The sequence below is a fragment of the Nannospalax galili genome, unplaced genomic scaffold, assembly GCF_000622305.1.
Source record: "Nannospalax galili isolate Female #2095 unplaced genomic scaffold, S.galili_v1.0 scaffold769, whole genome shotgun sequence".
NCBI lineage: Eukaryota > Metazoa > Chordata > Mammalia > Rodentia > Spalacidae > Nannospalax > Nannospalax galili.
In genome coordinates, this window is record NW_008360306.1 from 857,784 (window position 1) to 885,055 (window position 27,272).

General features: G+C 44.4%; 1 protein-coding gene across 2 annotated transcripts in view; it reads right to left on the reverse strand.

The window, feature by feature from the left end:
- Positions 1 to 27,272, reverse strand: part of Srrm4 (serine/arginine repetitive matrix 4) — a 163,116-nt gene that overhangs the window by 42,023 nt on the left and 93,821 nt on the right. For both annotated transcript variants that reach the window (XM_008824422.2, XM_008824421.2), the window contains exon 2: positions 2,859 to 3,005. In XM_008824422.2, the coding sequence (XP_008822644.1) occupies positions 2,859 to 3,005 (147 nt within the window). The remainder of the gene's footprint in view (positions 1 to 2,858; positions 3,006 to 27,272) is intronic.

A 27,272-nucleotide genomic window follows, 5' to 3' on the forward strand; every position in this document is an offset into this window, starting at 1 on the left:
CTATAGGCTATGCTACACATATACAGCTAATAGCTCATAGTTAGGTATGCACTATGCTACACCATGTAGGTTTGTATAAGTACCCTCTCGGGTGTTTGTACAATGACAAGATCTCCTAAGGACAGATTCATTGGAGTGTGTCCCTGCCATTAAATGATATACAGTGGTCATGTAATTGTGGCTTTTATTATCACTATTACTACTGTTATTAATTATCATCATTACTGTGATTTTTAGCATTTCAGAGAGCCAGTCACAGATCGAAGGGAACAAGAGGTTCAGACACTGTACAACTGAGCTGATAGAATGGTGTCATATTTGAGATTTTCAGATCAGAATGTTTTCTTCTAGCACCCTGAGGCTCTAAGTAGCAATTTTGTTTAGGACTTTCTAGGTTCTAGCTGGACCTGTATGTACCTATTATGGTTTAAATCTGAAATGTCCCCAACAGGCTCATGTTTTGAACTCCTGTTCCCCAGCTGGTGGTGCTATTTTGGGAGGCTGTGGGGCCTTCAAGAGGCACAATCTGGCTGGCAGAAGTAGGTCACTGGGGGGAGATCCTTGAAGGCTGGTCTTGTCCCTGGCTCTGGTATTTCTTTCTCTGCCTCCTCGTCAACCAGCTACCACCTCACACTCTGACCACATGGAGGGAACAGCTCCACCATACCTTCCCCACCATGATGAACTGAGACCTCCCTGAAACCATGAGCCAAAATAAACTTTTTCTGCTTACATTGTTTCTGCCAAGTATATTGGTCACAGTGATGCAAAAGTACCTGCAGGTTTGCCTTATCTAATTTAATCCTTACAACAACCTCAAGAACGAGATTTCCACATTACCATTTATACCATTTAACTAAGGTGTAGAGAGGCTGAGGACGTTGCCCATAGTCACTGAGTTTGTTAGTGGTAGGGTCCAAATGTGAACACACATGTCTAGAAGATGCTATTTCAAAAGTATATAACTTCCCTTCCACCCTCTTCTCTCCTGAGCTCCTACATCCTCTTGTAGAAACATTTTTTCTTCTTGTTTCCTGAAAAGCACTCTTTAGATTTGATGTTGAACTGCAGTTCTGAAAATGGTTGGACTTAACTCCTTCTCCGTCAGTGAGGTCACAGCCCAACCAAAGGTTATGACAGAGGCGACAGCCTGGGAGAGGGAGCATCTTTCCCATACAGGCTTCCTAAGCTACTTCTTGAAAATTAAGGGCTTCCTAAGCTACTTCTTGAAAATTAAGTAACTATGTCTCCTAGAATCAAGATCCTTAACAAGGGTCCACGAACCTTCTGAAATGATATGCATAATTTTCAGCGTTCTGGGGACACATGCCTGTTTTTTTTTTTTTTTTTTTTTGAGACAGCTTTCATCTAATTCTCAAATGCATGCCTAGTAAGTCTTTGAATTTCTACCTTAAGCCAAGAACTCTGAACTGGAGATTTAAGCCATGGTCCTCAGGTGATCTTGGTTCTACTACCACCTGGGCTCGGTTCTTTATCTATAAAATTACATTGACACCCTATCATTCAACATAAAGAATCTGACAAGGACACCAAGTTCATTTTCTGCTTGTCACTGAGAAGGGAGAAGGCAAGAGAGAGGGAAGGATACACAGACGTCCATGGCACACAAGAGTTAGGTATGCTGATAGATCAGCAAGGACCAGGATTTAAGCTGGATTATGAAGATGGCTCATTTAGTGAAGAGCTTTGTTGTGCAAGCATGAGGACCTGAATTAGGTCTCCACTCTTGTAAAAAGGCCAGGCTCAGTGGTATGTGCTTGCAGTCAATGAACTGGAACAGTGGAGACAGGTGGATCCCTCGGACTTGTTGGCCTGCCAGCTAAAACTAATCAGTGAGCCCCAGGTCCCAAGACAGCAACCAAAGAGCGAGAGACCTACCCTGAATATGGGTGGCATCAAGTAGTCAGTGAGCCTAGGAGGAACAAAGGTGGAAGAGGCCCACTAGTGAACTATCTCTCTCTCTCTCTCTCTTCCCCCTCTGTCCCTCCCTCCCTCCCTCCCTCCCTTCTTTCTCCCATTTGTCATGAAGTGATCCACTTTTCCCTATCGTAGGCCTTAACCAAGCATGGCCCAGAGTGACCATGAATCAAAACCTCTGAACTCACAAGTCAGAATAACTCTTTCCTTATTTTGTTTTCTCACGTTTGTCACACTGATGGGAGCTTGCTCACACAAGCCGAGTCTAGTCAGCCTCCTTGTCTTAGTTAGCTTTCTATTGCCGTGATAAAAACACTGACCAAAATCAGCTTGGGGAGAAAAGTGTTTACTTGGCTTACAGCACAGTCCATCATCAAGGGAAGCCAAGGCATGAACTTAGGGCAGGAACCTGGAGCACAGACCATGGAGGAACGCTGCTTACTGGCTTGCTTTCCTGGGCCATGCTCAACTTGCGTTCTTACACAATACAGGAACACCTGCCCTGGGGTGGCATCGCCCACAGTGGGTTGGCCCATCCCACGTCACTCAACAGTCAAGAAAATACCCCAGAGATATGCCCACAGGCCAGTCCAATGAAGAAAATTCCCCAATTGAGGTTTCCTCTTCCCAGGTATGTCAAATTGATAACATAGATCACTCCCGTTTTCATAAATACATTTTCACCAGAACTCCAGTATGCCTATGGATTGCCAGAATCGAACTATTTGTGACAAAAACCACTGGGTCCACAGACATAAAACACAGACTATCTGGTTCACTACAGAAACTATTTGTTGACCATGATTTAAGGGTCTCAAAGAAGAACTTGCTAAAGAGAAGGTAACAGAGAGACAAAGTTCATTTTTATACCTTCAACTTGACTTTTACCACTGGACAGAGAGGAAGGAGCAGCATCTTACCTGTGTGCTCTGGCCGGACCCAGCTCCTGGCATGCCTTCTCTCTTCCCCAGCTACTGGTGCCAAAGGCCTCAGTGGTCAGACGCTGACTCAGCTTTTCTGAAGCTCCATCCTGGGCAGGGAGCAGTGGGCTGCTCTGGGGCTCTGTCCTAAAGGGGAAGAATAAGAAAGCAAAAGTGTTAGGCTATTTGGAGTCATTTCATTAAATATTCAGACCCAAGGTTTTCTAGCTTCCCTTGCAATTAGATATAGATCATTAGATTATGTTTAGTCTACTGTCTCTGAATAGAGTGGTATGCCATTTCCACTTCAAAGCAATCAAGATCCACAAATCTCCCTCTTGTTCCTCTCTTGTCACAGTGACTCTGAAGTCTGCATATTCTGAAAGGTGAAGCAGAGATGTTGGAACCACATCAGATTTTATAAGAGAAATAAACTTCAACTCAAGTAAGCTACTCAGATCTTGGAATTTATTTGTTACTGCAGCATACCCTATCCTATCCTGACAAAAATACAGCAAAGACTTAGAAAGTATCTCATTTCTTCTCTCAAGATGTTGGAGACTAAAGCATGGAATAGTTTAAGCTCTGCTTTGCTGGTTGTACTCATTTCTCTGCCTTTTTGTGCCCTCTTAGCCATAGTTTTGCTTTTTCAAGATTTCCATAACCAGTAGTCAGCCATGCTCCAAAAACATTAAATGGAAAATTCTAACAATAAACAAAACCTAAGTGTAAATACATACTTCTCTTGGTGTGATGAAGCCTTGTATTCTCCTCCCGCATTTTGCCTGAGGCGTACACCATTCCTTTATCCACTGTACCCACGTAGTACACGCTGCCCAACTTTTAGTCCGTTAGCAGTTATCTTTAGGAGATTAATTACCAGGTACTGGAGTGTCTGTTATTCAAGTTACTTCTTTTGTACTTAACAATGCCCCTATAGTTCAAGACAGTGACACTGGAAATTTGAAAAGGCCAACAAAAAGCCAGAAATGCTTGATTTAAGTGAGAAGGTGAAAGTACAGTAAGATATGTTGAGAGAACCGTCACACTTACAGTATGGTATTTATTATTTCTCAATTTAATTATTATTGTTATCATAGATATGTTTATATAGGAAAAATATAGTATGTATAGGGTTAAGTAGTACCCTTGGTTCCAGGCATCCACTGTGGACTTCCAACATTTCCTTATTGGGTGTGAGGGGTGGACGGCATGCCTGAATTCAAACACTGCCTCTCCATCTATAGACTTAGTATCAGTCAGTTGACACCTGAGTTCCAGTTTCCTCAATAGTAGCACAGAATATTATCAGTCCACGTACTATTGACTTGCAGTGAGGACCAATGAGACAATTTATGGACAAAAATGTCTAGAAAATATGTCTTTATGTTGCCTTTACTTCCTTGTAAACTAGGTAATCTGGTATTTCTAATAAGTGTGAGGTCACCTACTTGGGACAGCAGTTCCCATGAAGGCCTGAAGTTCCCTCCTTTGCCAAATAATACATGATCACCGATGCTCCTCTTCTATTTGAGTCCCAGGAAGGAACAAGATGTTGTCTAGCCATTCGATCTTTGAGGAGCTTGTCGCTCAAAGTCCTGGCTCCATGTCAAGAGGAGTTGGTAGCTTGAGGGTCATGGGTGTATCTGAGCTCACCCCGCTTTCAGACTCCTGGTCAAGCGTTGATCAAAGGCATTAGCATTTCTTCTGCACCAGCCAATGCATCAAGACTGGTTTTATGACTCCGGATGAATGCATCTGATAAGCCCCCTGTTCGTTAGAGCTGCCAGGGAGCAAGCCAAAACCATTCAATACGGAAGGAAGGGCAGAACAACACATCCATCTCTGTCAGCTGCTTACTGGTGCATCTTCAGAAGCAAAGCTGGGAGATGCTGCAAGCCCAGGAGGATGGAGATTCTAATCAAGGCTTCCCAGCCTCCTCCAGCCAACTCTGAGCTTCCAGAATTGCTTTCCAGCTTGCCCAACCTTGGTTTTCCCTAAACTTCTCTGCCTCGTTTCTCTGCTAGGAGGTTTCCATTTCTGTACCCTTTTTTTCTGTCCTTTTATCCTACCTGGCATGTTCTCTAGGCTTTTCTCTGGTAACTCAAAGCTTACAATTTCAGCTCAGCCCCCAGCAAGGCTGCCTCTTTCCCTGGCCCAGGCTAATTTTCATTCATTAACTCCATATCTGAATGCCAGTTCTCAGTGTGGAAATGCAGCAGTGACCTAGTCAAGGAGGGATACTGTTGTGATTATGAGTTTATGTTCAGATGGCAGAGGAGATTGTTAATGCTCAAGTACGCAAAATATGATTTACTGAATGATGATCAGTTATGACCAGAATAGAACAGCATATTGGGTTAGAAAACAGGAGAGAATGGCTAATGTTTTGTATAGTCAGAGAACACCCTTTTACTAAGAAACAGAGAGTAGAGATTTGCAAGATTAAGGATTAGCTTTGAGAATGGAGTAGCTTAAAATGTCGTAGTTAGTTTCTGGTGCCAAACCTAGTAAGCTGGAAGGAGGGAAAATCAGCTGAAGAATTTCCCCCATCAGATTTGCCTATGGTCATGTCTGTGAGGCATTTTCTGAGTTGCTAATTGATGTAGCCCATTGTGGGGAGTACCATCCCTGGTCAGGTGGGCCTGAGTTGTATAAGAAAGGTAGCCAAGCAAATCAGAAGAGCAAGCCAGTAAGCAAGTGTTCCTTTGGGGTCTCTGCTTCAGTTACTGCCTCCAGGTGCCTGCCCTGACTCCCCTCAATTATGGATTGTGGCCTGGAAGTGTAAGCTAAAATAAATCCTTCCTCCCCTAGTTACTTTTGGTCATGGTGTTTATCACAGCAAGAGAAAAGCAAGCTAGAACAAGCGTGTTCACAGATTCCTCCATAGTTCTGCCATCTAAAGAAGGAGAAGGTGCTTACTTCTCTCCCCTTGAATACTGGATGGTCTTAGTGGCTCATTTTTAATGAGTAGGTTGGTAGAAGTGACCATGTACAATTTTCAAACTGGGTCACCAGGCAATGTCTGCCTTACTCTCCTGGACTAATCGCTCTGAGGGCCACTGACTACCATGCTGTAAGAACACCCAATTAGCCCAAAGAGAGTCCTCCTGCCAACAGCCAGCACTGATATCCAGCCGTGTGAGTGAACCACTGGGAAGTGAACTCCAATCTAGCTTTGGGTGAGAACACAGACCTTTTGGCATCCGAGTACAATCTCATGAGATATTGTGAGCCAGAACCACACAACCAAATTCTTAACTCCCAGAAACCATATGAAACACTACTGCTTATCATGTTTTTTCTCAGCCACAAAGATTTGGAGTAATTTATTATGCAACGATACATCTCTTCTACATAGGAGTCTGCAGAAAGGGGGACATTCACTTTAGGTGGAAGGAATATCAGGTTCAAAGACCCTTTACAGACACAAGGAGTGGCACACAAGGACTAGAGTCCTAAGAGGAAAGATCAGAGACTGAGTCTTTGCAGGGCTTTCTGTGGAAGGATGCAACGGAATTGCAGGAATTTATGTAACTTTACATTGCTTAATGTGTTAGACTGTTCTTTCTCTCCAACTTCTGATCCCGCCTTTCTGGACTTGGGTACCCCACCTGGGATTTTGCAATAAAACAAACAAAAATATAATAAAGTCTACACAATATACTGAAGGGAGAAGGGACTCCTCTGTGGTATAACATTCAAGATCTTATTTCAGTGTGTTCTAACGTTTTATAGCTCAGCTTTCTTTTAATTAGTTTTCTTTTTCTTTATGTGTGTGGGAGGGAGCTCACGTGTGCATGCATGTGTGCACGTGTGCATGTCCAGGCCAGAGGTCATTCCTGGGTGTTATTTTTCAAGAGTTGTCTACCTTTTTTTTTTTTTTTTGAGATAGGGCCTCTCTCTTGTACCTAAGAGTCACTGAGGTCTAGGATGGCTCTCCAGTGAGTCCCAGAAGCCCTCCTGTCTCTATCTCTTCTGCACTGGGGTTACAAGTGTGCACCACCATACCTATCTTTTTACCTAGGTACTGAGGATCCAACTCAGGTCCTCATCCTTGCTTAGCAAGTACTTTACTGGCTGAACTATCTCCCACTCCTGCTCAGCCTTTTTAAAACCAGAGGAGAGAGAACTTATGTTTCCCAAGCCTGGCAAATTATCAAAGGCTCCTAGTGAGGTTTTACAGTACAGATCCAGGACTGGAGAGGTGGCTCAGCAGTTAAGAGCACTGGCTGCTCTTGCAGAGGACCTGGGTTCGGTTTCCAGCATCCACATGGCAGCTAACAACCATTTATAACTCCAGTTCCAGGGGATCCAATACCCTCTTCTGACCTCCATGGGCCCTGCATGCCATGGGTGTACTTACATACATTCAGGCAATACAATCATACACATAAAATAAAAATAACAAAATATTTAAAATAGGGATCCTAGGTCCTGTTCTAGATATAATCAATGAGATGCTCAGAGATACAGACCCAGGAATCCACATGCTGAAGAAACATCAAGGGTAATTTAACCTTTGGTCAGATCAAGAATAAAATCCAAAGACCTCGTAGGATCTGGCCTCAGTCCCACTTTCAACCCCATCTCGGCTCCTCTCCCTGCCCCTCCCTTCACTGTGGCAGCTACATGGCTTCCTTGCTGTTTCTTAAATAGGTCAAAAGCTTTCCCGCCTTGGGACCTTTGCTCTTGTCATTCCCCCCACCTGGCATGCAACTCCTCCAACAGCCTGCATGGCCACCTCCTCATCCTGCTTCTGGGCCCTTCACAGAGTGCTGTCCCTGACTCCCACATCTCCCCTTTTCTCCCCTTTGCCTGTGGTGGGACTCACAGAGTCTGCGGCATCTTTCTTTATCATATCTGTTATTATTTTAAATGATCATTTTATGTGTTCTTACATAACTATTTGTCTTCTGGATTAGAATATAAGTTCCTGGGACAGGGAACAGGTCTCTTGCCACCAGATCTCCAGAGATAGTATCTGACAGCATATCTGTTTGCTGAAAGAAGGTTTGTTGAATGAATGGATGGATGGATGAACAGGTGAATTTTGGTGACTGATTCTTATGGGAAGCATAGATCAGACTCAACTTCTTCTTACAAATAAAGATGCTGAGTTCACAGGAGGGAAGGAATGCAAAGAACCACAGCCCTTCAATGGAACCAGACCTCAGACCCAACCCCCAACCATGTGTTTTACATCCTTCCAGTTTTACATCCTTCTAGGGCTTTAAGAAAAATTCTACGTTCCATTTTTGCTGAAGCGTACCAGCAACTGCCGCATTTTTATCACATGGCTCTTCGATCTTGAATTTTTAAAAATATTTAAAGGAAGGCGAGATCTTCAGGGGACAGTTGAAACAACGGAGTCAAGGGCTTGCACATTTCACTTCAGAGAGGGGGTAGGGAGCCACTGGTGCTGAATTCCTTGAGGCTTCCCCTGGCATTCCTGCTAATCAGAGACCGGGTGCTTAGATGCTGCTGCCCGTTGTCATGGCAACTGGCAGCAGATTCCGAACCTTAGATAAGAGTCAGAGCTGAACTTTGCACAAAACTCTGTAAGACACCTGCATCCCTGGATGCTTCCCTGCCTTCTGCATCAAAGCATCCACTGATGGCCCAAAGCTTTTGGTTGCTCTCAGCAAAGTGTTCATTTGGCCCAGGGCTGAGGGCCAGTTCTCGTGACTTGAGCCCTACACTGGGTTAACAGTTTCAAAATCAATGTTAGAGCAGCAGGAGCCACAGAGTTAATCCACCTCTCTGGAAAAGTGGGGAAACTGAGGTCTCAAGAGGCAAACAGGACTTGCCAAACCTACATTGTCACTCATGTTAGAGCTGAGCCTGGAGCTTTGGCCTTTTGCCTCCTCATCCAGTGCTATTTCTACAGCCCTTAGTCATAAAAGACGTTTGCATTTATTAAGCACCAACTGCAAGCTGAACACTAGGATGCCCACTTTTCTCTCACTCATCATCTCGCTGTTGTTCCCGAAGAAGCCCACCAGCAGGCATGGTCTGTCCTGGTATGCATATGGAGAAACTGAGACCCAGAAGTGTGGCTGGAATACCAGCAGCCCAGGCTGTTTACAAAAATCAACCGAGGGAAAAAAGTGAATTCTCTGAAATTGCCAGGGAACAATGAGCAAGGATGCACAGTAGCAACAGGTAATTTCACAGGTGTTTCCAGAGTATCTGCATCTCAAGTCTTGGCCTGAATCTTGTGTCCTACAAGGAGAAGTGGCACCTGGCTATTGGCTTTGAGACATCTCTGACTCTGATTTCCTCAATCCCACCAATAGCTCTTCCTGTGTGTAATATTTCTAACCCACTGTCTCAATGGAGGTTGACAAGCCTTATGTAGTGTGTGGAATGGTGAACCTCCCTGCCTCACATTGCTGGAGACGGAGACCCAGAAAGGCAAGGGACTTGCTTCCCATGCAGAGCTCAGAGACCACACATACTTGTTCTGCTTTAAGGCTGTGAATGGCCTACCCTTGCCCCTGAACTTGCCAGGGGCCCACAGTCCACAGGGGGCTTTCATATATGGTAGAATTCTGGACACAATAGAAGCCCAGATCCTTATGCTCATGAACTTGCTAGAAAGTCCAAAATTCATCATAAGGCTGACCTGGCCCAAGAGCAAGATGGATTTGGCTAGTTTGTGTCTGGGCTTCTGGGACTTTGGTTTGGGTTGTGTTAATATCTTGGTGTGAAGTCTTGGAACTCCAAGTCTTCTTCAGAGTTAATCTAGTCAGTCAAGCCCGGTTACAGGTGATCTCCAGGAGCCATGACCCTTCAAACTTTCCTACCATAGTTGGAAAAAAGCCTCACAGCCTGAGAGAAGCCTGGTGATTCTGCAGTGCTACCATAGAAAGCATCATTTTGATGCATGGATTGCCACATTTATTTTAGTGAAAACAATAAAAAATAAGAACGTTTCACAAGACTGGCATTTCTCCCCTCACTTCATTTATTACTCAAAGCTATTAAATGAACATCTACTTCACATCTGATTTGAAGAACTCAGAAGTCCAGATCAAGACATGCCTCTGCCCTCAAGGAGTTCTCACCTTGGAAGGAGAGAGAGACAGAGAGAGAAAGAGACAGACAGACAGACAGACAGACAGAGAGAGAGAGAGAGAGAGAAAGAGAGAGAGACCCAAACTAGGAATGAAAATGTAGAAGGCTAAATTCTTTGATAAAGAGAAGTCTAAGAGGCTGTGAAACCACAGAGCCAGCACCTAATCCAGCCTGCGAAATGTGGGCAGTGGTCAAGGTAAGTTCCCTAATGAATGAAAATTGGACAGGGAAATAGAGAGGAAAGGAATGGCATATGTAAAGGCCCTGCTCCAAGCCGTAGCCTTGTGGTTAACTGCACAGGATGTGATATGTTAGAACTGATGACTGGAGTGGAGGGTGGAAGGCCGAAGCTGACACTGAAGGGGAAGAGGAGGGCTAGATCAGGAACTGGCAGCTGCATCTCCTTACTGAGCTGGGAGAGAAGAGACAGGTGTTTGAAGAGGATTCTCTGGAGTACAGTCTTATCGATACTAACTTTTAGTATATATTGATTATACATAATAATGAGTTTCATTTTGACATTTTCCCACATGTGTATAGTATATCTTGGTCATATTCACCCCTGTTACCATCTCTCATCTCCTTCCCACACCAGCTGATCCCTTTCCTCTTTCCAGCGAGTTCGCCTTCAACTTTCATTGTCTTTTTATTTATTGATTTTGATAATCCAATGAATTTCATGAGTTTCTTACAGGAGCAGGGGCACCTCACCAGTGGTTCTACCACTGAAGAAATGTCTCTCCCTTTCCAGCAACTATTAGCTGCCTACAGATGCTCAGAGAAGGGTGAAGTTGTATGAGCCCCACCCCCATGATTTTAATTTTCAGATACCAGTTAGATGTCCAGGCAGGGCTGGTTGGCAGACTATTGGGTACAGGAACTTCGAGTTTGGAGAAGTGACAGGAGTGGGAACTCTGTTTGAGAGATGCCAGAACTTAGTATATTTAAAGCCAGCGTTTGGACTTTACAATATTAAGATAGAGCCCCTGGCTGGATTGTGATGCATTCATTCATTCATTCATTCATTCACTCGTTTATTCATTCATCCACTCATCCATCAATTCCCCACCCACTCACTTTTCTGCTAAGCATAATTTTACTTCTGACAGAGGGAGATTTGTTGGTGACCCAGACATGAGTCTCTTCCTCAAATTTACAGTCCAGCAGAAGAGATGGGGCAGGGACATGATAAACTATCCTAGAGAGGAGAGAGTTGCCTGAGAAATATGTTCTGAGTGGGGAGAAGAGACTTGAGTTATTGGTCCAAAAGAAGAGCATTTAGAAGACAATCATTAGATGGACTCTGCCTGGCCATTGACCAGCTGGGTGACCTTGGCCCAGTCCCTTCACCACTCTGCTGAAAGTGCAGTCACCTTGCAGAGCTACTGTGAAGAAAAAAAGAGATGACTGTGCCCAGAGCTTAGATAGAGTCAGATGCTTGGTGGCACTTTTAAGCTTGCCTCTGGGGACTCACTCATTGCTGGTTCTGATAGATTTCCCCAGAGAGCCCAAGGCAAGGGATTCTGGGGACAGAAAGAAAAGTAGGAACGTTGGGGTGCCCTTGAGGGTCTGTTGAGAAGTTTCTACACTGGGAGTTGACCCTGAGGCCCTCTAACTTGAGTGTCTACTCTAGCACTTAGAAATAGCCTGTCTCCATTCCCTCCTATGTCCTGGCCTCCCCTTCATAACCCAGGGATGAAACTCTCTCCATCCAGGATCACCCACTGGGCCCTCTGTCAGCTAAACACACACACACACACACACACACACACACACACGCACGCACGCACGCACGCACGCACGCAGGCATGCACATACATGCACACATCTATACATCATGCACCTGCCCACGCCCACCCCCATACATTGCTGGTACCCAAGACCGAAGTCTGAGACAAAATTCTTAACAAGCAGAGAATGAGCAGCCACAGAAATCTGAAGAGAGGACGGAGCAGACAAGCCACAAATCTTGATGGCAGGCAGATAGCAGCAGGCAGTGAGCTCCTGAGGTTTGGGCTCGTTAGTTTTAAAATAACACAGAAGAGAAGAGAGATAAAGGGCTTCAGTGGGGGAAACTGTCAGATACCTCGTCTCACACTGCAGGAACCACTCCTGGCCCTCTCTCCAGGTTATAGAAACTGAGATTGCATCTGTATTACCAGATCACAGTATTGGAACTTGTCAGAGCCAGGCTGGCCCTTGGAGAACATTGAGTCCAAGCATGGAGAAGCTGAGGCTGGGAGGGGACAAGTGCTATACTTGAGGACCTTTGATGGCTCAGGGGCAGAGCAGAGACCATCAGCTCTGCACCTACAGTAGTGGATGCTGTTGGTCAGACTCCTGATTCTTGTTACCACATGGGTGTATGTGTTGGCTACAAATGCCCCCATGGTTGCCTCCTTCCAGGGGATTATGCCCAGCTCTAGGGGTATGGCAACTCACAGCCAGTGACTAACTGATGATGTACTAAAGACCTGGTCCCTTGCCTCAAGGCAGGACCAGTGCTGTGTAAGGCTCCATAGAAATGTTTAGCACATTTCTATGAAGGTTCTGGTGCAAGTCATTCTCCAGCCCCCCCACCCTAAAATCATGCTAAGTGGCTGGCTCCAGTTGAAATCTTTCCAGAGTTCCTCCAGCGCTATCCTGCTTCCTCCTCCTTCCCTTTGTTCTGAGATCACCTCCACTGTAAGTCACGTGCTCCATAGTCTCTGTCCCAAACTTTGTTTCTTGTATATTCCATCTAAGACATTATCTTAAACTTCTCTTATCAAACTACTGATCGCAAAACAATGGTTAAGCCTGGTATCATCTGGGGTTGAGATCTCTGATCTGCTATTTTCCGGGTGTGTGACCTGTCACAGGAAATTGTTAAACATCATCCAGGTTTAGTTTTCCCCTTGGGAATGGGAGATGTTGGTCTGTGTGTTAATATGACCTGCTTTCTACAGTGGTTGTGAAATGCTTACCACATTTCTTAGACACTTTGTAAATAATCAATGTATATTTTTTGGTGGTGGTGGTAGTGGTGATGATGATGGTGGTGATGCGGATATTGATGGAGATAAAAATGGCAGCATGGATGAATGTAGAGACTGGTCCATTACAACCTCACTGATCAGCAGAGAGCATTCAAAAGACTTCACCTCCATACCTCCAGCACCTATCACCATCTCTCAAATCACCCTTTCACTTCTCCCCGTTTAAGAATATCCCAGAAGCTCCACCCTTTGTCATTATAGTTCTTCTCTGACAAGGAAGTCCCTGTGGGAGACAGGGAGCACTGAAGAAAAGAGATATCCAGCTTTACACAGAAATTGCCATTTCTCAACACCAGCTCAGGTGTCCAGTGGTCCCCACTGGTGAGACTGTCTCCTCCACAGTGATTCTGAATGCACAGCTGTTGGGAAGAGGCTGTTCCTCTGTTGAGACTTTTATCATTCTTTTAAAAGTCAAACCCATTACCCGAGAATTGTGGGTTTATGGGGGAAGTTTATCTTTATTAGGCAGCCAGATTCGTGATTGTCTTTAACTGATTTTGATGGGTCCCTGTTGGCCTTCAGGTATGTGTGTGTGAGTGTGTGTGTGTGTGTGTGTGTGTGTGTGTGTGTGTGTGTATAACTGACCAGAGATGTCTTAGGAAAGCTTTCCCTCCCCATGTGCGGACAGATGTCTCTTAAATCTACACGGTTTCTCAACTGACATCAGGTAGAAATTCAGCCATCAAAAGCCATCAGGGGCTTGGGAATCAAGTAGACGACCTTGAAGCTGGTGCAGCTGTTTTCTAGCTGTGATCCTGGATGAGCCACTTCAAGTCTTTTTCACTATGGCCATAATGACAGCATCCGGCACTCAGAGAAGACACACAGGATGTTTAACACCTTTCCTGGTATAGGGAATGCACTCCATCAATGTTAGCTGTCACTGTAATTGCAATTAATCATTGTAAATTGCTACTGGGGCAAAGTCTCCCAGCCTCTCTGTCTCTCTCTGTCTCTCTGTCTCTGTCTCTCTGTCTCTCTCTGTCTCTGTCTGTCTCTGTCTTTCTGTCTCTCTCTCTCTCTCTCCTCTCAAGGTTCTAAGTACTATATTTGCTCTGCTAACTAAGGCTGTTCAGGACTACATCTTGCAGATCTTCTCAGGGGAAAACCATGGAGAAAATCTAACAAGGCCCCCACCCAAAGCTGCATGCGCCTCCCCAGCCCCCAGCAAGAAAGAGCAGACCCCTCTCTCCCTGTTCTTTACCCCTCTCTGCCAGGAGAGAAGCCTCATCTATCCTTCAAGGTGGAGGTCAGCCATCATACCTGACTTCTCTCAGCCTCCTTACTGGCTTCCTTCCACCATGCTCAGAACCCCTGTAACTCCTCCAAGTTATGCTGCATGACCTTGGACAAGGCATCTCATATATTTAACTCTCAGTTTCCTCATTTTAAAAAATGGAGATAATGATATTTTATGCAAAAATGGTTACAGGAAGTACAACGTTTATTAAGCTAAGTACAATGTCCTGTTGTAATTCTAATTGCAGTGATGATTAAGAGAGATTTATGAGGTGCAGACTGAGAGAAACTCTCTGTGTGGTGAGGAGCCCAGGGTTCTCCTTTCCCATCAGGTATTGAGGTAGTCATGGCTTTCAATTTGCCTGGAACAGTTTTGGGAGCATGAAGCCAGGAGATATTCTCCCCTGACTTCTGAACAGCTTCTCCAGTTCCAAGACTTTTGCAAGTCAAATTCTTTTCTGAGTCTTAAGTTATTCCCATCTTTCGACCTCTTTCTCAGCACCCTGGGGGTGACACAATGGAGCCTATTAGACGTTAATGTGAGAATGAGGTGTCACCTCCAAATACAGTGCTTAAGTCCCCTGAATACAGCTGGTCTAACTTCCCCATTGTACTGTGTCAGAGTGAAAGGTCTCCATGTTTACCTACTAAGTACCGAGTACCTCATCAGATACTTAAAATTGTATTAGTTAAGTCCCGTAATAAGCTATAGAGGTAAACACTGTAAGAGTTGTTTTTAGATGAGAAACCAGAGGCTCAGGTGAGCTTGTGATAGAGCTCAACATTTTCAAAGAGTCATAGCTCAGTGCATTTGGCTTCCGGTCTAAACATGGTCCCACAATCCAGATGGACAGTCTCCATGGCTTTTGGAGTAATTACATCCCTTTTTCCTGCTGGCCCTGTCACCTCCTCCCCTGCTCTGTCTTCTCCCCAGCTCCTTGCCTGTTCCCAGCTCCCTGGATGCTGTCTGCTTGGTCTATTGACCAAGACATTCAATCAATCAGCCAGCTTGCCCTGACAGCTAAAAAACACCCCATCCACCAATTTTCCCTCCAGCGCCTTTCCGAGGTCCATGAAACCTCACTAATTTGGAATTTGCAGTGATTTCTGACATCGAGCGTACAATTTCTCATTCTGGTAAAAAAGTGTCTGAATGAAATGTCATCACATGAACCCCTGGGGGCTCTGAGCAAGCACCCAGCAACCAAAAGGCTCTGTTTTCACTCCTTTCCCCTTCTCCTTCTGGCTTCCTACATGTTGCTTCTGTGCTATGGTATGCCTGACAGCACCATCATCCACTTTATGACCACCAGTAACAGCAGACACCCACAAAGCACCAGGCATGTGCTGTGTGCTGTGCCTGGTGCTTGGCATGTGTTTGTTCTTGTTGGTCCTCATCGCTGATTAGAGACTAGCACAAGTATCAGCCTCAGTTCACCAATGAAGAAACTAAGCACAGGAATGATCCTGTTAGAAGGTGGTAGAGATGGAATTCTAACTCTGGCAAATGGCCTCAGAGGCATTGGTCTCCATCAGCCCTTCCACCATCTTGTCTAGTGGGCTGGACACCCTGGAGGACAGTCCTTGAGTTTCCCCCATTCCTCATTAGTCCACCCCCAATGTGGGCTTTGTAGAATATCACATAATGGGGCAAGAAATCTCTGTGTCCCTACATCATTGTGTACAGAACCAGGGACTGGAGCTCCATACCAAAGTTACCTCCAGACTTTTGTCTTGATGAGCAATGCTGATTGAGAGACTCAGTGCCTTTCAAGGTGGTAGCAAGGAGCTTGGAAAACATCTTCCCCATGTTCCAATATTGCTTGGGGGGTGGCATTTGCCCTTCAGGACCAACCATGCAGCCAGAGTTTCTAGCCCCACTTACTCCTTTCCTGTGAAAAGGTCCTGTGGCATCCTTTTGCTGACTATCAGAATAGACCTCTATGAATGTGCAGTGGAGTTTCCTTCTTTGCATGAAGGGAAGCAAGAGTCACGCCATGGGGGTTGCTGTGGGTATAGTTTAAGTGGAAGGAAGGCCAGCCCATTTATGGTATGATGTGGTTCTGCCAACCACCTTTTTGGCTGGTGGGATGTAGACAGAGCCTTGGTTTCCTTTGCAGATATTTCTCAGTAAAATGGAGGACTCAGGCAAGAGTTGAGGCATCACATGCAGCCAAAGACTTTCAGAACAACCACACAGCACTCAGCCTTAAATGCAGCCCCCTCCTTCGGAACTGTGTATTTGTGACCACATTCTCTGCATCTAGCTTAAAACTATTCATGAGTACATAAGCTGTGTCCAGATGTGTATGCACAAGGAAAGCAGAACCTGGTCCTAAAGGTCCTCAGTATCTATATATATCACAGATGCAGGCCAACTATATCTAAAGTCACCATATAATCCATTGTCCAAACTGGGGCACTTTGGAGATCAAATGGGGTGTTGACAGTAAGTGCTCAGGGTATGATGTCTCCATCTTCTCCCTTTCCTGATGTTGAAGCTAGAAGCACAAACCTGCTTTATGGCTTTCCTTCTACCTGCTTACCTATCCTTCCTCCTGTTTCTCTCGGTCTTGTATCTCACCCATAGGCAAACTCAGAGCACTCTCACCCCAAAGCGCCCCAGCCTCTGCCTCCTGTCCTTCATCTCCATTGTTGCTTCCTGCCCCGAGCCAGTCCATTGCTCAACCAGAAGTTGCTACGGACCACCTGGGCAGCTCTGTGCTCTGACTCTGCCCAGCCTGCCCTCCGTGCAGGCAGCAGACTGCCTTCCAGCTGCACCATTCCCCTCTGCAGAGCCCTGGGAGTCATTCCAAAGCTCTCGAGGAGGCTGGAGAGCCTCAAGTATTCAAGGACTAGCTCCACCCTCTAGGACCAGCTGCTTCTCATTCACTATGCTTAGATCATTGCAAAGCCTCACAAGGCACTGAACAGATCCTGCATCCCAGATGGCTTCCTCCTACTACACACAGCACAGTGTAGCATTCAAAGGCATGGCCTGGAGCCAGACTTCTGGGTTCAGACCAAGTGTTTCCATGCTGACCTTGAATGATTCAGCCGTCTGAGCTTCAGTTGGGGAAAATAACACTGTCTACCGTCTATGCAGAAGCAAACGTATGTGAAGCAGTTGGTACAGAGCAAGGCACAAAGCAAGTGCTCTGTGTTAACTAATTTTAAAACATCACCATTCACCTTGTCTTCTTCAATTTGATTACTTCTATTCTATTTTTCCCAATTTGACTTAAACCTCTCCTCCAGGAAGCCTTCTCCGATTACTGGGCCTTCGTGTCCCTCTTTCAAGCTCACAATCACCTTCCTTCCTCTGTAATTCATTGTTTAATTTTCTGTTTCTTCTCAGCAGACTGGAATGCTTTGAAGTACAGTCTGAGTTTTCTGGTTTGTCCTCACACTTAGCCCAGTGCTGGGCTCCCAGCATGTCTTCAGTAAGCACTGGATCTAGAAGAGAACTGAGCAGAGACAACCAATAGGCAGCAGGCAGAGGCAAAGTGAGGGCAGGCGTGAGATGGTTGTCACTCAACGCGGCCACAGTCAGTTGGGGGAAGTTCCCTGGTCCCAGGACACTGCTATTTGTAATGGATGTTTCTACAAGAAGGTCACGTACTGAAGGCTGCCACACAGGGGAGTGTGAGTCTCCCCCAGTTCTCTGCTGCAATGCCCTGACATTCTTCTTCCAGAAGCCATAGCTCCAGGTATGAAGGACAAATTAAATCTCCCCAGTTGCTGTTCAGGTGTGCCACTCCCGGTGCCTTCCTCTCTTCCTTGTTCTCCTCTACCAAGCGGATTCTGGACTCACAGCTTCAAGTCCCAGCTTTGCTACCCACTGGCTATATAACCTTGGGAAATTTCACTTCTTTCTGCTTTAGTTTTCACACCTCTAAAATGAAGGCATAACAATGCCAACTCCCCAGGTTGTGGTGATGACTCAGTCAGCTGATAAATGACCCACATCACACATACAGAACATGTGGCAGGAGCTCAGAGATGCTCTTAAAGACCTTGTAATGTAATGATTCCAAGTCTCACATCTTCTTTGTGCTGTTCTGCCCACACCCACTTGCCTGCCTTTCCTGAAGTCTCCTTATGGTCCAAGTCTTACTGGTTGGCCTCTTCTGTGCCTCTGGATGTTCCCACTGCTCTTAGCTCATTTAGCTCTAACTCAAGCCAGGACAGGTGCCTTGGAACACAACAAGCGGCTATACCATCAGCTCAGCTCTAGGCACAGTGGGTCTGCATCATTTTTCAGAAGCACCAGCTAATAGACAAATGTCCCTGGATATCTTATTGACGGGGTTATCCCTCTATATCTGATCTCAAAAATAAGGATTCAGGTGCAGGTTGAGTGATTTGATATTTTGGTAGGGAAGTGGAACAGAGGGATAGGGACAACAGATAGTTACCACCACAAACTGAGGCTTAGCCCTTCAGGAAAACACTGGGAAACAGTGTAGACCACACATACACACATTAGTTACTACACCCATGTATGAGGAAGCTGGGTATTGACCCACCAGTTCACATTAGTTGTGAGTGGAAGGGTGTTCCAAAGGGGCAGTAATCCCTCCCTGGTGTTGGGCAATGACTCGATGACTAGAGAAAACCCTCAAAAGATGCCATAGGCCTCTTCTATTAGAAGTCAGGCTGGCATGCTCAGAAATGTGGCTGCTGAGGAGATATGAGTAGGTCAATGACAACATTGAACACTGTGGTTGTGTACAGTCATGGAATAGAGTGGGGAAAGATCTGTAGCTTATGGCTGTGTTCTCAAGAAAAGACAACAGATAAATGTCCAGCTTTCCTGGAGCTTTCACCAGGGGATCCTGAAGTCTTAATGAAGATTTTATTAGCCTTCCTCCTTCCCTCCCTCCCTCCATCCCTCCTTTCCTTCTTTCTCTTCTCCTTCTGATATTAGGTATCTTGCCTGCTAAACAATCAGGGTACAATGATCAAACAAGAGGCTAAGGTCCTCCAGATCCAAGTTAGTGAGGGTCCCATCACTGTAACAAATACCTGAGTTAATCGACTTATAAAGAGAAAAGATGTGTTTGGCGTTATAGTTTCAATCCATGATACATTTGTTCCCTTGCTTTGAGGCCTGTGGTGAGGCAGAAAAAAACGGCAGAGACATATGGCAGAGCAAAACTGGTTATCTCATGGCCAGGATGCCAAAATGAAAGACAGAAGAGACTGATGCCCCATCATCCACTTCAAAGGCATGGGCCCAATGACCTAAAGACCTTCCACTAGGCTCCACACCTTAAAGGCTCTCCCGCTTCCCCAAAGCACCAAGCTTGAAGATCATTTTTTTAATGCATGAGCCTTGAGAGGCACATTTCAGATCTAAACTACAGCAAGACCCTTCTCACTGTAGAGTTCAGAGATGTGACCTGCTCCAGGTCACCCAGACAACAATCAGCAGAGAGATACACAGAAACTTGGTCTCTGACATTCAGCCTATTCTGTTTGGATGCTCCTTTGGAAACTCCACTCCTGTTCATCCAGAATTTCTTCCTCTAGCTAGGGGAAGTTCCTTCCTCTAAGGCCAGAAAGAGATTGGTTGGGGATAAAGAGGTCCAACTGTATTCTGGATGCAGGAGTGCAGTGAGAAAAACCTTCATCCCACCATGGCCCCAGGCTGAATCACCAAGCCAGGCTGACTTGGCTCAGCACTTCAAACACATCCTTACATGCTGGAACAGTCTCAAGAAGAAAATAGGATTTTGCCTTTTGTTGCAATTTTAAAGAAGGGGGAAAAATAATCACAAACATATTCTTTTCACCAGACAGCAGCCCATTTAAGAAGATCAATCAAATGTTTGTAGCCAAAGCTCCTATAGGACCACATTTTCCCAAATGACATGAGCTGAAAGGAAGATGGGCAAAACTGGGGATGAAGCATGAGGCTGGGATGGCAGTGGAATTATCCATTATGGAGGATGAGTAGAGATGGGACTCTGCTCTCTGGCTTTATATCCAATGGAGGAGAGACAGAGCTTGCATGTGGCATGGAGCTTTTCCTCTTGATAAGAGTCTGGGCTCGTGTTCCACAGAGCTACAGAGCATATTATGGATCTCCATTCTCAGTAACCATGGTGGAATCACGAGGCCGATCCTGAGACCTACAAGCCAGAGTCAGAAATATTACAACTCTTGGGAATGAGCTCTCTCCACTGAACAGCTCGGAGGTTGCCAGCCACCGGGTGACAATTGTGAGCTCTATCATGGATTTGTTACTAGTAATTACTAACGACTGAAATTTGGGAAGGATTTCCAGTTAAAATAAATTTAGAATCTGCATCATCTCAGTTAATGGCAACACCTTCATTCCCTCAGTTAAGCTTGTTCTGACCTTTCAGAATATATTTAGAATTCATTTTTTTCTCCACTCCTACATGGATACCAAGCCGGTCTCAGTCCCCATCATTTCTCACTGGCATCACTGCCAGAGTCTCCTACCAAGACCCTCTGCATCTAACCCAGTCCTCATGTAACCACTCTCCAGAAGCAACCAGAGGGATCCCAACTAAAAACTAAGGCCAATCTCAGATTCCAACAGTCCTCAGTTCAAAGCCCTGTGAAGAGATGATTTCCCTGAAGCATAACCAATTACAGTCCCATGCAATTCAGCCCTGTTGCCACCCTGACCTGACTTCCTGTCTGTATGTCCTGTTCCCTCCATCGTCACCTCTTCACTGCTTCTCAGACACACCCTTACACTCTTGCCTTAGGACCTTTGTACATGCTGCTCCAGCTGCCTGAGACACTCTAGATACCACATGACTTTGCTCCTCGAGTTCTCCAAGTCTTTGCTCTTAGTAACATTTCATCCCTAGCAACTCTGTATAAACTGTTTACAGTTGCAGCCCCTCCCCACTGTACATTCTTCTCCCCTTGCCCATTCCCCTCTGAAGAACTTACTGTTTGTCATATAACCAAACCGTCTGTGTATTTACAATGTCTGTTGCATCACGCCCCAATCCTCGTGGAATCAAAGCTTCATGAGGGCCTGGTTGTTTTCTGTTTAGTTCACAGCAGTTTCCTAGACTTTTCTTAGACCTAGTGCCTGGCCTGCAGTAAGGACTCGGTCAGTATTTGATAACTGGGTGAGTGGTGGATTCAAGGAGCCTCCTATTGCAGTTTGTTGCCCTGTGTTGGATTTTGTCACACTTTCTTAAGCAGGAAAGAAAGGTATGACTCAAGCTTGTATGCTGAGAATGTTCATACCTTAGGATGTTGGGCTTATGCCTGGGTCTGTGCTGTGCATGTAAACATCATCTGTTAAATGCCTAGACTCTTGAAGAAAGGTTAATAACGGTATGATTAATGAGTAGATCCAGAGCATCACAAAGCTCCTGATTGCTGTGTGGCCTAGAATGAGTTGCTTGCTCTCTCTGAAACATCAGAGGAACAACATAATAGTCATTGCTTCCAGTGTGGTTCAGGCTCTGGTTCTGTCAAGACTAGCTGAGTAATCTTGACCAAGGGAATTATTTCAGAAGCCTGCCTTTTCTTCTGTTTGATATTGAAGGAAGAAGTCACAGAATAGGACAGAAGGCACACTTGAGGGGAAACTTCGGAACTAAGACCATGACTTAAATTCTGGCTGTCAGCTGCAGTTTCCTCTCCCTAAATGGTAATAACCTAATCTTACCTGGATGTTGTGAAAATTAGATGAGAGAATGCTATGGAATTACTGGCAGTTAACAATTTTGGAATTTATATCCCATATTGTTCTAAATCTGTACATACCTTATTTTATCCTTACCATAGTGCTATGAGGACATCATTCCCGTCCTTATTTTGAAGATGAGGAAACCGAACCCACACTCTGGTAAGTAATCTACCCACACAACAGAGCCACATTTCAAAGATGTAAAATCAGCCTTTTTTCCTTCTTCCCTCTCGGTCCTAAAGAGAACCACTCTGCTCTGTGGTTCCTGGACACTCTACATTCTAGCTTGCAAAGTTTAGGACTGAACACCCAGCCACACACCCCTCTGGGGATGGCCCTATATCTTTTATTATTATTATTATTTTATCTTTTTGAGACAGGGTCTCCCTCTAGCCCCAGCTGTCTTGGAACTTGCTATGTAGACCAGGCTGGACTTGAAATCACAGAGATTCACCTGCCTCTGCCTCCCAAGTGCTGAGATTAAAGGCATGCACTACCATGCCAGGCTTTTTTTTTTTTTTTTTTTTTTTGGCCCTATATCTTTAAGTATCAGAATTCTTGCATCTGAGTCGGAGAGGGGCTCCAGGTAGCTGAATTCGGGTTGATTAAATCAGGAGAAAATCAATTAAATTTAAATAAAGAAAAGAGATTGGAAATCAGGCACAATGTCTCCTTAATTACAGCACCTAATCAGTGGATGAAAAAAATAACTGGAGTATTTCATTTCATATACGGCCTTGTGGATCTGTGAGGCGATGCTCTTAATGAAATCACATTACCCCACTTGACTAGTAATTGACTAGGCGATCCCAACTATTTCCTGAATGGACATGATCAGGCATAATATCTAGAGCTTTTTCAGGACTTGGGAACTCGGAACACTGTGGGAGAGGTGTTGCCGAGAGGCAGCTGACCCCCCGAGGTCCTCTTTCCTTGCAGCAGGAGTCACCATTCTCCCAGCAAAGAATTTGAGCATTGGGCAGGGTTGAGTGTGATGAGGCAGGCCAGCGTAATTAAATGGCTTTTTCTCTGCATGGTTCAGTGTCACTGCAAACACACAAGGCTGGGGAAGATTGCCAGCAATCAGAGAACAAATGCCTCAAGGAAATTATTCTGACAGGTCTCCTCACCACCCAGTTCTTCTAATTGGTCTCTCTGCCTCTCCCACCTCTCCCTTCCAATCTTTCTCCTCTACAGCAGCTAAGATCATCTTTATAAACTACTTTTCAATGAGTCACTTCCTTGATTACAACCCTTTGGCTTCTTTTTGAAAGTAGAGCAGTCCAGACACTCTGCCCTGGCTGGGAGGACAGACACGATCTGGCCTCAGCTGTTCATCTTTTCCAGTCCATCCTCCCACTTCCTGCATCCTTTGTTCCAAGTATTCCCGCCTAATCAATTTCCTTCAGACTTCTTTGTTTTCATGACTTCATGTCTTTGTACATACAGTTCCCTCTACCTGGAGCATCCTTCCCACTCTTCCTTACTTCACTAACATCTGTATCACATCCTCCTGGACCCTCCTTACCTGGCTGGGTCTGCAGCTCCTCTTCTGTATTTTCAGAGTAGCTTTTTTTATTTTTTCCTGTATTGGTGTATCACCTGAAACAATCACTGTCTATGAGCTCTATGAAGTCAGGAAACCAGCTCTGTTGATTTGTTTTGACCTTAGAACCTAGCACGACTTCCATCTAAAAATATATAATCTTTTGAATGAGTGTAGACTTGTCAATGATGCTTATTGCTTGTGACCCCCTGGGTGATGCACAGCCTTCTCTTTGCAAAGCACCAGTAATACCACCACCCACTCAAGATGATTGCTGGCCTTTTTGAAAACTATTTTATTTATTATTTTTATTTTATGTGTATGAGTGTATTGCCTACATGTATGTAAATGCACCCATGTAATGCAGTGCCCATGGAAATCAGAAGAGGACATCGAATCTCCTGGAACTGGAATTGTTAGCCACCATGTGGGTATTGAACCCAGATCGTCTGTAAGAGCAGCTAGTGCCCTTAACTGCTGAATCATTTTCTCTAGCTCCCTTCCTGGCCTTTTTGACTATGAAAAAAAATGTGTTAAGACTCACAGTCTTCCTATGCTTAGAGTCTTTAAAGGATATGTACGGCAGTGATCAGAGCTCTTTGAAAAGAGCATCGCTGATTCAATTGTCAATCATTCAGCCTCCATGCAAGACCAGGCATTAACCAGGCACTTGAACTTTGGGTGTCTGACCAAGGTGACATCTCTACCCCACGAATGTACTTCATTCAGTTCTCAGCAGGTACACAAATGGATGCTCATAATTCAAGAGCACAGGAATCTACAATAATTCTGTTTACAGAGAAGACTGAGGCACAGATATGTGCCATGGACTTTCCAGTGCCACAAAGATGGTACCCAGCAGACATGTGAATAGCATACATCTTATTTGTCTCCTCTCAAGATGCCCATGTCATCTTTGGGAAGAGGAGGGTCTGCAGAGGCACTAAGTAAGCCAGATCCAGTGGAATTATCCTCATCTGTATAAGCTTGAGTGCATTTGGACATGAGTGCAGTATAGAATAACATTAGACACAATTCATGAGAGGCCAAGAAAGTCCAAGAAGAGAACTGGAGACCACAAATCTTACACATGGGGCTTTGCTAAAGGTGCCACTGCAAAGTGTTGGGGAAGAGACATTTCTGCTAACATCAGTCTTACTATCTACATCTGGTAGAAGTCAAGTGCTGAACAACCCACAGAATTTGTTCATTCATTTGTCCACTCATTCATTGAACACATTATGAACAAATATTTAAGGGGTATCTACTAAGGGCCAGGCAATGTACTAAGAGCTTTACAGACAATTTCTTATTTTATTAATATGTGGCCCTTGAAGTTAAGTTGATTTAAAAGTGTTATTAATAATTATGCCCATGGTATAGATACAGAACCAGGAGTTAGAAAGGAAAATAACCTGGCCAGATAGTTATAATTAACCAATAATGATAATATTTGACATTTCTAGATCATTTATTATAGACTTGGCACTATGCTAACATCATACATCAAATTTAAACTTCACAGTGAAGTTGTAGGGTATATCATTAATATCCCATTTTACATATGAGGTGATTGATGTTCAGAAAGGTTAAGTAACTTGCTCAGGGTCAGTAGTTGAGAGCTGATGGAACCTGAGCCTTAGCCTAGGTCTGCTTCATTGCTAAATCCAGTATCTTTCAACATAGCCCTTGATTCACCCACACTGGAATCCCTGGGATGCAAATTGGTAGGTCCAGGTCACATCCCTGGAATATGAGGGCAAGCCTCAGGAATCTGCATTTTATATGAAGATACTGCACTTGTTAAAGCTTGAGATTATTGCCACTTTTGAGGTAGGAACCTGCAGCTTTCAATGGAAAAGAAAAAATCCCAGTTGACTTTCTCACTCAGCTGATTTAGGAAAATGTAATGAAAGGAAGAAAACCAGCGAAACTCTCTTGTTTTCAGGGGGTGGGGGCTGCAAGAGATACAAAATGAAGACAGAAAAGACATTTTGATGCCAGTACTCTAGCAGATGTGTTTACGCAAGTTAGTTTGATTACAGGTGCTAAAAATATCTCCTTTAAATTTAGGAGTCCGGAACATTTCCTAGTATTTTACCAAAAGGCAGTTAAAAAAAAAAAAAAACGTAATTCATTCCTAACCCCCGTCTCTTTCAACGAGTTATTAGTATTGATGTTGGAGTCCTGGAGTTTGTTATCGAGAACGATAAAGGAAAATCACGGAGACATTTTCTCTGATTACAGATTCTCCATGTGTTTGCCTCTCCTCTCCCTGCCAGGATTTCTCTGAATCAGCGAAATACCAGCTGTACCCTTCCACTTCTTGGTGGCTGAACACCAGACCTCAACAACTCCCTAAAATAAACCTCCAGGGTAACCAGCCCCCACATCTTTTCCCTCAACCTCTTTTGTATTTTGTATCTTTGGTATAACTTTGAGAACTTAAAGGCCCAAAGACTTAATTCACAGATGAGGAAACTGAGGTAGAGAGAAAAGGAGAGTAACTTGGCTAAAGGGACAAAGCAGGTGAGTAGCATTCCAGGTGTCCGGATGCCCTCACTCAATCATGGTTCCTCCTAAGATATCTGGAATTTTGATCTCTATCACTTACTGGTTTATGAACTTATGAAAATTAACTAGACCTCTCAAAGTTCATTTCTTCATCTGTAGAATGGATAATAATACTGCCTACTTCAAAGGGCTGGTGTGAGGATAAATGAGCTAATCCATATAAAGTGCTAAGCACAGTAAATGGGAACTATCATTACAACACCACTAACATCATCAATGCCAGCATCATCATCACTGCCATCATCATAACCATCAATATCATCACCATCACCAATGCCATCATCATCATCATCATCATTGTCACCATCATTTGATCACTATCATCATCACTATCATCAACATAACCATCAACATCATCACTATCACCAATGCAATCATCATCATCATCATCATCACCACCACCACCATCATCATCATCACCATTATCACCACCACCGTCATCACTTTCATCATCATACCATCATTATCATCATTATAACCATTACCACCATCCACATCATCATTATCATCATCAGAAAGTTCAGATGACAACTAGTCTAGAGTAGCTATCTGGATTTTTTTTAAATACATTTTTTATTGTAAGAAGAAATGATACCTGTCATATAGTAAGTGCCCAATAAATATTTGCTAAATGTTCAGTGAATTAATAACAAAGATTCAAAACTCCACTTAAGATTTTGACCCATTTTATATCTATTTTAATTGACACCCACCCCTGGTAGTGACTACTTCTAACCCTCACCACCTATTGGTCTTTACAAAGGGACATTACTCTCTATTTGGGCTCATCCATCTAGACTTACCTCAATGTCCCCTCCTTTAAGCCCTCTTACCACATCTCTTCTGGGCTTCTCTCACACCACTCGACCCTAGAGAAAATTCTCTCTTCCATCTCTCATGGGAGTTATATAGTGTCACTTGATCATGTCTAATATATCACAGGGACAAAGACTGAACCTTGCCTTGTAGTAAGTGCCATACATATTGGATGGAGTGAATTTGCTAGCCTACTTGTAGGGTTACTTGGGGCTTTTAAGCCACCAGTTAAGCCTCTAGACCAGTAGAGCCATGTAAGAGTGACCAGGGGAAATCTTTCTAAATGTCATTGTCTGAGCCCATCTCAGATCAATGAACCATAGTCTTTAGGGCGAGGATTCAGCAGCAACTTCCTCCCAGAAGTTTATTCTCATATAGAGCCAGAAATGATAACTACTGCTTTAGACCTTTTAAGTAATATGTTATATATA